We start from the raw sequence: 12,815 nt of genomic DNA on the forward strand, positions 1-12,815 counted from the left end.
TTGATTGATTGCGTTCTCTGAACTAACTGTTGTACAGAATTCAGGTTTCTTTGTCTTCAAGCTTGTCCCAGGTCAGTGGAATTTATACTTCCATGCTGTGGATTGAAATCTGACAGTATATCAAAAGCATCTCCCCAGCGATGTGTTAAAGCTCTTCATTTGGACCACACACCTGAAATTGTATGTTTGGCATTCATATTGGAGTTCTCTCAAGTTTTCAGCTGTGCATCTGAGATCCAACATCCAACCTACAGACTGTGTGCCTAAAGTGAATCTAACATTTACTGCTGTATATTGAGACTCTCTTACTCAACGTTAAAGATATTTGATGGCAAACCAGAATTATATCTCTCTACCTGTTAACAGCAGCTGTCTTCAAACTCCTTCAAGATCGTATATCCTACAGTGCAGCAATGTATTTCACAAATTAATTCAATGGACCGAAAGACGACCTTCAGAATTTAACACTTCCTGTCACCCCCACTCTCTATCTAACAAAGTCTGTTCTCAGTGGGTTCCAGTATGCTATATCATTGCCACCCTCAGATGAAGGATAACTCTTCTAACAGTCACAAAAAAACACCTTTTCTACTTGTCCATCAAACACACAAACGTTAATGGGAGAAATGCTTGCAGTATGTTTACTCACTAGCAATTACTCAGGGTAAGATTTCAGCTCATTGTTCGTTTTCATGTAACCTCAGTTTGAACCCATCCATATGCAAATCAGCCTTGACCTATAGCCCGAAGTGGCAAGGGTATGTCCAGACGTGGGTCCCTTGCTTACTGTGTCACTGGATTCAAGCTATACCTGACTGAGGAGCCCTATTAGACTCTTCGCTCTACATCTACAGTCATTGAGGCCCGGCAGAACAAGATCTTCTGCACTTTGCACTAGAGCATCAACAGCTTGCAGTGACCACCAGTGCAAAGCTCCAGCCATGACAGTCTGCAATGCCAACAGGAACTCTGAGCTACATTGATGACCGTCTGCAACACTCTTCCTGCTCCTAACGGCCCTTTCCAACGTGAAGGGAATTGTGCACACTGGCCTTTGAAGGTAACTTTTCAGCAGGCCTAACCTGGTCCCTGTATCCATCCTGCGCTCCATCGTGGATGGCCGGAGGTTGTGATTTTCACCCGGTCTCAGATGAACAGCTAGCTGGGAGTGGGACTTTGAGCTTTTTGGCAATATTTTCACCTAAATCTTTAGAACTGCATCTCTCCGGTTTTACTGATTGGATTTTTGTGGTTTTGGTGTAAAATTATTGACTACATTTTATTCTGTTTTTCTAAATTGATGGGGGATTTTCTTGTGTTTTGTTTCCACTTTCTTACTGTTTGAAGTGCTGCATACATACTTTACTCTTTTGCTCTAAGTTAAGCCTGGCTGCTTTTTTTGGCAGGCTACCAGAAGCCCACGTTAATTTGGGCTTTGCTTGTGTTTCAACCTGATACAGTTTGTTGTTGCTGCTTGAGTAAAGTTTAATCCCCTGAGCCATTAAACCAATTTCCAACAAAAGCTTTGCCTTGAGATGGATGAGTCGCAATTGATTTTGTTTCTTATTTTCCATTGAGTTCATCATCCACGTTGAAGCCTTTTTGCGCCTGATTTTACCTCTTTTTTTCTGAAGCTGCAAATCTTATTTTGGATTCTCTGCTTTTGAAGATCTTACTCCTAGCTCTTTCTCCATCCTGGTTCATGGTAATTTAGTGCCAAACCTACCAACCCTTGCCCAACCCCACCCCTACCTAACCCAGCAACTCAAGAACCACCTTGATTGTCAAGGAGGTTATTAGCTTTCATTTTTCCTCCTTATTAGGGCCCTCTTAAGGAGGAACCTATACCTTCCATCTGTACATACAATGCAGGCTGTCACAGTTGCTACTGGAAGTAAGCACCCTTACTTCTGGTAATCAAGAAGGAGCGCAATAGGCCTCTACAGTTTCCAGCCCATGACTAGGACTTGGACGTATGCACTACACAATCACAGTGTGCCACCCCGAGGTGAGGCTTTTTTCAATTTTGGAACTTGAGAGCATCTTTTAGAATTTGGTAGATGCAATACCCCTTTTGGACATAACGGCCATGATGTCCACAGTATTATAAGTGCATTATATCTAACCATGGGTGAATTTTGCGAATTCGCGATCTGCGAATTTGCGGATTTGCGAATTTGCGATCCGCAAAATTCGCGAATTTGTGCGAATTTGCGGATTTTTGTTTTTTTGCGTGTTCGCGGGGGTTTTTGAGTCTTCGCGAGCCGCTTGCATAGCGAAGTTACCCATGCAGTCTTTTATGGGAGAGGGAGAGAGAGATAGATAGATAGATAGATAGATAGATAGATAGATAGATAGATAGATAGATAGATAGATAGATAGATAGATAGATAGATAGATAGATAGATAGATAGATAGATGGATAGATAGAAAGAGAGAGAAAGAGAGGGAAAGAGAGAGGGAGAGAGAGAACGAGAGAAAGAAAGAGAGGCCGGATCTCTGAAGGGCCAGATTCCTGAGTTGCCCCTACAGAACATAAAGCTTTTTATTTTTAGCAAAATGCATATGAAAATTGTGCTGTAAAGGTCTCTTTTAGTTTAACCCCTCCTGACAACTCAAAATGGGTGTATTTGCCATCCTCTCCCTTCTTCCTGTTTTTTATATCTGTAAGTGCTTCCTGATGAGGTTTAATTCCTTGGACAGGTGCCTCGTTGCCTACTTGTAACTATTCTCTGACCCTGCTTCAAGGGTCAGAGCAGGGTCAGAGAATAGTTGCAAGTAGGCAACGAGGCGCCAGGAAGCAATTAGCAGCAGGTGTCCGAGTTGAAGTTAATTTGTTTGTAACCCTTTTGTAAAAGGTTACAAAGAAATTAGGTTCAACTTTTGCACCTGGTGCTGTAACCCTTGCTTGGCTGAAAATTCGTCCCCGCTGATTCGCGGGTTTTACCGCGATTTCGTGAGATTCGCGGATCGCGAAATCGCGGAAAATCCGCAAATTCGCCCGCGAAACGGATTTTACGCCCACCCTTAATTATATCACATGGCACTTGTAATAAAGCGGAGGCAATAGCATCACATTTATGACAGAGAATCCCATCCAACAAACTCTAAATCAGGCCCTACACTTTCAATAATGGACAGTCAACAAGAGTTTGCACTGCTGCTGCTTTCGCTACCATTTTCTGGGTCTCCACTTTTACAATAACAGTATTGCAGCCTGTCTAGAAGATGGGTTTCATAAAGATGCACAAAACACATGCCTCATTTGACTCATTGTTTAACCACAGTCTGAAAGCAGGAGGTATTTTATGACTGGATGAATTGTGCAATACACACTGAATTAAAATGTTTTGGGAATATTACGAATACACACATTGTGATACAAAAGTTTGATGTGCCACATATTTGTCAATTTACTTTTTTGATTACATGAACTCCACTTCTGAAGAAGGATTTATTAACCTTTCATCTTATAAGAGTGTATATTTAATAACGGATTCCAGATATGTTCAACAGACAAATGAACCGTAATAATGAAATGCAGTACCTCAGGCCAATAATTTGTCCAATTAAAATTCCTCCTGTTAAAAATATAACGCTCCATAACGCCATGGAACCTCTGAGGTGTTTGGGGGCAATCTCACCTAGGTATAAAGATTGAACGACAATACCGATACCTATAAACAAAAACATAAAAATAACCTGATTAACACTACAAAAAGGTGAAAAAGTTAGAAACTCAAAATGTTGTTCTAATCTCTATGCAGCTAAAGGATGATTTGTTTTTATAACAGCAATTTGAAAAGAACATTTTACTGACCAGAAAAGGTGCTTATTTTTTTTTTACCATACTTTGGAATGGAAAGCTGTGAGTGTGTATAATGACTTTCACATTGATTCTCTAATGCATTGCACTTTACCTTATCAGAAGGAGGCATTACCTTGTTCAGTTTAGCTGTGATAGACATTAACAGTAGGTGGAGGAAAAACAAAGAGGCATTTCCGAAGGGGTTCCTTATGTTTTAACCCCTTCCAGGCTCTTGACGAGCTGGGCTCGTCATGAAGTAGCCTCCTACCAGGCTGATGACGAGCCCAGCTCGTCATACATAATGTACTTTTGAAAATCCCAGCACAGGAGCAAAATATCACTAGCAGCGATGGTGTTAATTTAGGAGGAAATTCCTGCTGATATAATGATAGGTGAGTTGACCTGGAGCTTGGTCTCAGCTTCCATATGTGTCCTTTCTATTTGGAATGGAGGCTATGAACCTATTCCTGTGGGGGTTTCATAGCCTGGTGCCTTATGGGCAGGGACCATTTCTTCTAGATTTGAAGGGGTAAGGGCCAATGCTACTATTTTCACAATGTGGTATTGTACATCCAGTTCAAAACTACATTGATGGAGGTAGCCCATGCCTATGTGCAGTCAGGTTTTGGGGTGTTCAGCGCCCTTTCGCTTTCTGGAAAGGAATTTGATCCAACCCTTTGCAGGTGCAGCTTTCTGACCTTTTCCAGGGTGAGAAAGGGCCGAGGGTAGTTTTATAGTGCTCACATTGCATGCACTCTAGTGCACCATTCATGCACTAGTGCAAAATAGAAACTATCAATGAGAGGGACTGTTGACATCAGCAATCAGCATCAATTTCTGCCCATGAACGAAGTTATATGGTCTGTTCTCACTAATATCTATATCATCCATGCGGGTCTGTATAGTAAAGAGATTATGGATACTGCTAATTGTGCCTGTATACGCCAAAGCAGGATACTGGGGCTATATTACTAGGGAGCTCACAATGACGCCTGCAATGTCAATTACCCCCACACGTTTCTAATGTATTCATATATTTGCAGTCTTATACAACATGGACAAGATATAATGGGTGGCAAGGCGCTCTTCATAGAGGTGATCTTACAAGTGTGAATAAAGACAGAGATGTTTCAATGTAGTCATAGATTTGAACATCTAAAGGTAAAAATACACAGTCCTTAAAATATAATGTAGCAAGGAGTGAAAGGAATGAAACCAATACCTACAGAATTACAACAATATTTACATGCATACAAGCAGCAATACTATAGAAGCAACTGAAAATAAATAATGGATTATCATCCCAAAATTTCCATATGTTACATAACATGAAGTGGGGGATGCGAAACCATCAGTGCCAGAATATAAGCCATATTTGCATAAATGCTAGCTGTAGTTCACATGGACTAGAAAACAGTTTGTATCTGAACTTTATCCTGTCATTGGGCATTCATTGTAGAAAGTAACACTTGACCAAGAGGGTCTTCTATTCCCTTTTGAACTCTTAATTTTATTAGTTTTCCAAATGGTGGGTTGAGTGAAATCCACACTCTGGGAGCTCTTTTGCCCCATTAAATGCTAGTTTTTGATGGAGAAAGACGTTGGTGCTCTGAAGCGGATGTTCGCCCAATTAGATGCCTGAGTTAGATATTTAGGGTCAGATGTAGGTCACCAAATATCGGTCGGTAACGGCCGATTTCGGCCGTTACCGACCAGTATTTGGTGATTGAGATGTAGGGGGCCTAAAATTTACAGAATCGATAAATTTACTGATTCGGTAAATTTACCGATTTTGTAAAATACCGATTCAGTAAATATACCGAATCGGTAAATCTATATGTAGGTGGCACTGAAAACAGTGCCACAGGCCCCTAAGAATTTGTTATTTACCATGTAATACTATTGCATGGCAAATAACCAATTCCTGTGTACATGCACATCTGTGCATGTACACCTGTGCCATGTAACACACACACAAGCCAGAATCAGGGGTGCAACAGGGTGTCAAAGTGACACCCTGTCACCCTTGAAAATTCGGTAATTTTACCAAATCGGTATTTACCGATTCGGTAATTGCCATTGGTTCCTATGGGCCTCAAGGCCCATAGGAATCAATGGCAATTACCGAATCGGTAAATACCGATTCGGTAATTACCGAATATTGCCGCTATTTACCAATCGGTAAATTCTAATTACCTACATCTAGCCCTTAGTGGGAAATGTACTAAGATTTACGCTGTGTTTGTGTCACAAAGTGACGCAAATCGGCTCAATTCTTTTTGTCTTATTTTTTTCCAGCGCTAAACTTGTTTAGCACTGTAAATAAAGTGAAAGTAACGCAAAGCAGTGCATATTACTGCTTTGCATTCCCTTGAAACCACCCAAGGTTTCTGACGCAAAACCTAGTTTACTAAATAATTAGATGGGGTTTAGTGTCAGAAAATAGCACACCCTTCAACCAGTCGCTATGAAGGAAAAAGGCTTTTTTTCTCCTTTATTTTCCGACTTTGCATGTGTGCTGCACTGTATAGCACACATACAAAGTGGGAAATTCCTTAAAATGAGTCTAAGAATAGTATTTCATACTCGAAGGGTATCCTTTCAGTACAAAACCTCAGCTTGACTCATGGATACACCCTTGCTCTTTGGCATAGAGGTGTCTCTGTGGCACACTGTAGCTTATTTCAGTGCTGGCGCTCTAGAGAGGGGAGGAGAGTGCTGTATTTCAGTAAATTTGGCGCTCTACTGCTCTCTTCTCATACTGCAGAAGCACAGCATTTCCAGCTGTTGCACTGCTCTGCATGAGAAATTGGTAAATCTTCCCACTTGGGGGCACATGCATCAAGCTAGGCAACTATGATTCCTTAAAAGCGATTAATAAGGAATCGCTATTAAGGAATCACAATTGCCTTTGCATTTAGGTTTCATTAAAATATTAGCAATTCCTACACATTCCCTAATTGTGAATCACAAATTGTGATTCGCCATTAAGGAATGGCTTCCCTATCATTCCTATGGACCTAGAGGCCCATAAGAATGAATGGTATTGCATGTGCAATTTGCAAGTACCAAATAGGAACTCGCAAATTGTGCATGCAATTTCGAGGGTGCAAGGGGGTCAAAAGGCCATCCTGATGATCCCCAAAAAAGGTAAGTATGCACTTGTGGTGCACACACATGCCCTAAGGGCATGTGTGTGCACAACAATGCACTTTGAAAAATGCATTTATTTGCATTTTTTAAAACAACTGCAAATTACCATCAACCTTAAGTTGATGGTAAGTTGCGAATCCAAATTGTGAAAACGCAATTTGTGAATGCGTAATGCATCGCATTTAGGAAATCACAATTTGCATTTCCTTAACTGCATTTGCAAAATAGGTAATCGAAAAATTTGCTATTACCTATTTTGCGAATTGCTTTTGGGTTGATGCATCCCAAATGGCAAAATACTGGTCACGAAGAGAGAATAGGCCCCTTTGTGACCGGTATTTTGCTTGATGCATATGCCCCATAGTCTTTTAAAGTGTACAGCTTGTGAGATGACTTATGGTTTGAAGATATTCCTTGTCAGGCCAGTGAGATAAGAAATATCAAGTGGTGAGCAAACTTCTTCCAGGCCGTGACCAACCTGGCAAATGCAAAAAGAAAAGATGATGGACGGAATACTGAACAAATCAAACTTTCACTCCCAGTCACAGATTTGGGTTAAATCTATAGTTGTTTTGCTTTCCCTACTATTCCAGTCAGGGCCCAGCATTATGCAAATCAGTCTTGACCTTGCTCCCCATGGAAACAGTCCAGCCTGAACTGCCAGGCCAGGTCTGTCCTGGACCAGAAACAAGCATTCTAGGACCGATTTTGGGGCATCACCCCTCATCAGCCAGGCTAGCTTGAATCCGGTGGCATAGCGAGCAAGGGATCCACGTCTGAATGTACCCTTTCCACTCAGGGCGAAGAATGCAAAACAAACACATGATGGATGTAATGCTTAATACATCAAATAGTCACCAGCAGTCACAGATCTTGGTTAAACCCATTATTTTTTTGCTTGCCAAGTCTTTCCAGTTTGTACCCAGTCATTCTTGACCTTGCTCCCCATGTGAACAGTCCGGCCGAGCTGCCCAAAGTGGCCCATGTGAACTGTCGGCCGAACAATCCTAGCCCTCGGCTGAGACACTACATTTACACTTAGAAACTTTTCTGGAGCTTTGTTCCTCGAGGTCCCTCGAAGCTCCCAACCACTCTGGATTCGGTGAGAGTTCGCCAGCTTGACTTGTGACGAGTTCCCAATCAACTTTCCTGGAGTGATGGAAGGCAGGCGGCCTGGCTCCTGCGGTTGGTCCCGGTCACCTTTTTTACAAGCGGACTTAGTAACTTTTCTGGAGCTTTTTCTCGGGGGGTAGCCGGATTCGGTGAGGGTTTGTCGGCTTCAGATTTTCTCTAGTCCCTGTCAATCTCTGGAAGTTGGAGTGATGGAGCTTTTAGCGGGACGAACCTCGTTGGCTTGTCCAGCTCGCGATTGAAGCCAGGTGGCCTGGCTGGCCTGATTGAGTCTGTCCCTCTATGGAGCTTTTTTTCAAAGTTTCTTCAAAGTTCTCCAAACTTCTTGAACTTCTTTCTGAAATTCCTAAAGGGGTCCCAAAGTGTCTCAAACCCACTCCAAGGGTCTGGAAGCTCCAAGATGGTCCTTGAAAGTTGAGGACTTCAGTTCCCACAATCCACTGGTACAAAACCCTTACAAATCCATTGGTAGTTCACCAAGGTGTAGATTTAGTTGAAGTTCCAGATGAGCTCTTTTAACCTTTAGCTTTCAGGAAGTCCACTCTTTAGTTCTTTTTCAGCAAGATAATCCACAGGGCTGCAGTCTTCAGAGGTCAGGGGTTAGAAATCTTTACACACCAAAACTTCTCAACAGGGCACTTCTTGCTTCAGCAAGTTTCAAGCAGCAGATATGGACTCTAGCTCTACTCTATATGACGGAAGGAATGCAAATCAGTCATGACCTTGCACCCCATGGGAAAGGTCCAGGCTGAACTGCCAGGTCCTTTCTGGACCAGAAAAAAGCACCCTGTGACCATTTCAGGTGTCACTCCTCATTAGCCAGGCAAGCTTGAATCCAGTGGCATGGCGAGCACAAGACCCACATCTAGACATACCCTTTGCACTTAGGGCAACAAATGCAAAAAGAGCAGATGATGGAAGGAATGCTGATGAAATCAAACATTCACCCTAAGTCACAGATCTGGGTTAAACTGTTGTTTTTTTGCTTGCCATGCCATTTCCCGTTTGGACCCAGCCATATACAAATCAGTATTGACCCTGTTCCCCATAGGAACTGTTCAGCCTGAACTGCCAGGCCAGGTACTTTCTGGACCAAAAACAAGCATCCTGTGACCCTTTATTGGGTGTCACCCCTCATCAGCCAGGCTAACTTGAATCTGGTGGCATAGGGAGCACGAGACCCACGCCAGGGCAGACCCTTCCTACTTAGGGTGACAAATGCAGAAAGAACACACGATGATGGAATGGTGAACACATCAAACATTTACCCCCAGTCATCGAAAAACATGACAGCTGTAGGAAGTGCTTCTTTGAGGGGTGGAGCTATTGAATTTTGAGAATTCATATTAGTTGTGAATCACCATAGTCCAACCTCAAGAACATAAGGGAATGAACTACTTTTCTGAAATCAATGCTTTGGGTGAAAGACATACCTATGCACAGTTTTCACTCACACTCCTGTGTACATCTCATTCCTGGAGTTGGAAGGGTGCATGAGCAAAGTTTATTAGCTCAGTAAGAGAAGCCACAAGTAAATCATCCCTTGGAAAAAGTACAGCCTTATTTATTGCTATAGAAATATTAAACTTCTGCTTACCATTTTCTTAGGGTGGGGAACATTTATATAGTGCAAATTTGACCAGAGGGTACTTGAGTGCGTTATACGAGCAATATACACAAAAGGAGATCAGTCACACATTTTTTTTCAAGTACACTATGTGGTTGCAAAGGAAGCACAAAAACATTATTAAAAACAGTCAGCCCATACCCACAAAATTTTGTGGCATGCTTCATCATAGGGCTCCTACTGAACGCCTTTGTGCAAATACTAGAGGCGGAGCATTAGGGAGAGATAGACAATACAAACAATTAGAAGAAGTAAAAGAAAAAGATCCTACAAAGGTGCAGACAGATAGTGATTTTAAAACTGACTATGAGGCTGCTCCTGATAGAATTTACATGCTGCTAACTAGCGCGAGCACAGCGCTTTTTAAATGCGGAAATAATTAATTAATTTTCACCTTTTAAAATTATTCGAAGGGTCCCGTTTTCTGGTGGGGTTTGAGTTAGGACATACCCACACTCTAATCGGAGATTACACCGCTGTTGAGCGGGTCTTTAGCTGCTTTCTTGGGGCGGGAGCCATCTTGGGGGAGGAAGCGCCGCTTTGGGACGCCATTGTGGTTGACAGCCTAGTTGCTGCCTGGCCAGCTTGCACGCTCGAGGCTACTTAACCCTGCCACCATGCAGGCGCGCAGCGTATGCGCGCAGCGTGGGCGCGCCGGAGGCTCGCCAGAGGCAAGCCCATCTGTGCCCATCAGGGACCAGACGGGACCCGGGGCCACGACCCCTGGTTCTCGCTTGGTATACACCAGAGGTGAGTTGGAGTCTTTGAACTCCTGCAATTTTGATATTAGCCCAGAATGTGTTGCCATTCTTGTGCGTGAGAGAATCCTGTCCGCCCCCACTCCCCAGCCGGGTCGGAAGGTTATGAGTCAGGCCCGCGGCTTACGCTTTGGCCTACTTAACACACGCTCCCTGCAACGACATAATTTAGAGGTGTTTACCCTTCTTGAAGAAGGAGAACTAGATCTCCTGGGACTCACCGAGACATGGTTAGAGGATTCCTCTATGCCGGATCTCGTTGCCTCCCTACCATCCGACTTTTCGGCACTTTTCTATAATAGATCTGGAGCCAAGAGGGGGGGAGGTGTTGCCCTCCTGTACAACTCACGCCTATTGGTCGAAAGGGTCTTGACGGAAAATTTAGCAGGCGCGGAAGTGATGGGCGTTAAGCTGCAATCAGGGACGGATTGTCTGCTGATTCTGTTAGTCTATCGCCCTCCGTGGACCTCGCCTGATTTCCCGGACTTGTTCATAAGACTGGCCCAGGACATTCGCTCAAGATATGACAAGGTAATGATAATGGGAGATTTTAACTACCATTGGGAGAAGGTCCCAAAAGATGGTCAGGCGTTACAGATCGATGAGGCGTTAACCTCATTAGATCTGGTTCAACAAGTAAGAGGCCCAACACATGCCAAGGGACACACCCTAGACTTGGTGTGGACGACAGTTCCTGTCCAGGGCATGGCTGCGGCTCAGCCATGCGTATGGTCTGACCACCACTTGGTGAGAGGCAAGGTTTTGGCGGGCAGACAGAAAACAACAACTAAAGGAGGATGGAAGGCAGTTAGGAAGTGGAATAAGATTGATGGGGATAAAATGATAAATTTACTTCGCACCAACCCCCTTGCCAACAATTGCCCCCTCAACCCAGAGGCCCTCTGTGGGGCACTCATGGACAAACTTCAGAATGCCACAGACAAAGTTGCACCAATCTGTAGGGTGAACCGTACGGATAGGAAACGAGGGGCCCCGTGGTATAACGATTCACTCAGAGCTCAGAAACGTGGGCTACGTAAACTGGAAAGAACCTGGCGGAAAAACTACAGTCCTGACTCTCGTAGTAACTATCTACGGGCTCTCGCTGGTTATAAGCAAGCGATTATAGCCAGGAAGTCCGAGTTCTACGAGGAGAGGATTTCTACGGCTACGAACCCTCAGAAAGAAGTCTTCCGAGTCCTTACGGAGCTCAGGAAGAACAAGGAACAGTCCCCGGACTTTAGTCAGGAGGATTGTCAGAAGTTCCAGGATTTCTTCACCAACAAAGTCATTGATTTGGTCACTGAAATTACGGCAACCTCGCAAATTGACTGTCCACCGCTGGATATCCCAGCCATACTGCCAATTACAATCCCGCTCTCTAATCTACCCTTGATTACAAAGGATAGTTTAGTCTCCCTCACGGGACGGGTCAAGTCCGGCTCTAGGTCGGATCCATGCCCACCTGAAGTGTTCAAACTCGCACTCCCGGGCACTGAGGATGACGTGCTGAGTCTCCTGAACCTCTCTCTACAAACTGGTCAAGTGCCATCTGCCTTCAAGGAAGCCCGTCTGATTCCCTTGCTAAAAAAACCGGGGGCAGACGCAAAATGTCTGAAGAACTTCAGACCAATTTCCCAGTTACCATTCTTGGCGAAGGTCCTGGAGCAGCATGTCCTTATCACCCTTTCAGAACATCTGGAAAGCAACACGCTGCTAGAGCCGAATCAAGCAGGCTTCCGTGCGAATCACAGCACGGAGCTGGTTATGTTGTCAATCGTAGATGAACTTAGGAACAGAGCAGACAAGAAAATCCCGGGGGCCCTGGTGCTGTTGGACCTCTCCGCGGCATTTGATACTGTGTGTCATGAACAACTACTGTCGCGGATGAGGGACTTCGGCATTCAGGGCATAGCACTGGCATGGTTCACATCCTTCCTTCAAGGGAGGACGCAGAAAGTGCAATTAGGTGACATGCTTTCTACCGCAACCTCGATCACTTGCGGAGTCCCACAAGGGTCTGCTCTGTCACCCCTATTGTTCAACATATACCTACAGCCTTTGATTCGAATGCTTAATCAAATGGACTGTCAGGTATATAACTACGCAGACGACACCCAGATCATCATCCAGCTGAAGGATAGCCAGAATGCCTTTACCAGACTGCAAAACATTCTGAGAAGTACAGCTAACTGGATGTCCGGCAACTCCCTAAAAATTAACCCGGACAAAACCGAGGTGTTGCCGATTACCATCGCTGGCAACCCTTGGTGTGACCGTTTCTGGCCTGGGGAGTTGGGCACGCCTCCAGAACCGGCTGAGGTGGTTAAGAGCCTGG

The 12,815-nt window shown here is 44.1% G+C and overlaps 1 protein-coding gene across 1 annotated transcript in view; it reads right to left on the reverse strand.

Moving 5' to 3' along the window:
- The window catches only part of LOC147679578 (solute carrier family 2, facilitated glucose transporter member 11-like), a 573,370-nt gene that overhangs the window by 334,401 nt on the left and 226,154 nt on the right, over positions 1-12,815 (reverse strand). The window contains exon 7 of the mRNA XM_086943163.1: positions 3,548-3,677. Within this exon, the coding sequence (XP_086799289.1) occupies positions 3,548-3,677 (130 nt within the window). The remainder of the gene's footprint in view (positions 1-3,547; positions 3,678-12,815) is intronic.

This window comes from Lissotriton vulgaris, chromosome 11 (assembly GCF_964263255.1).
Source record: "Lissotriton vulgaris chromosome 11, aLisVul1.2, whole genome shotgun sequence".
Lineage (NCBI taxonomy): Eukaryota > Metazoa > Chordata > Amphibia > Caudata > Salamandridae > Lissotriton > Lissotriton vulgaris.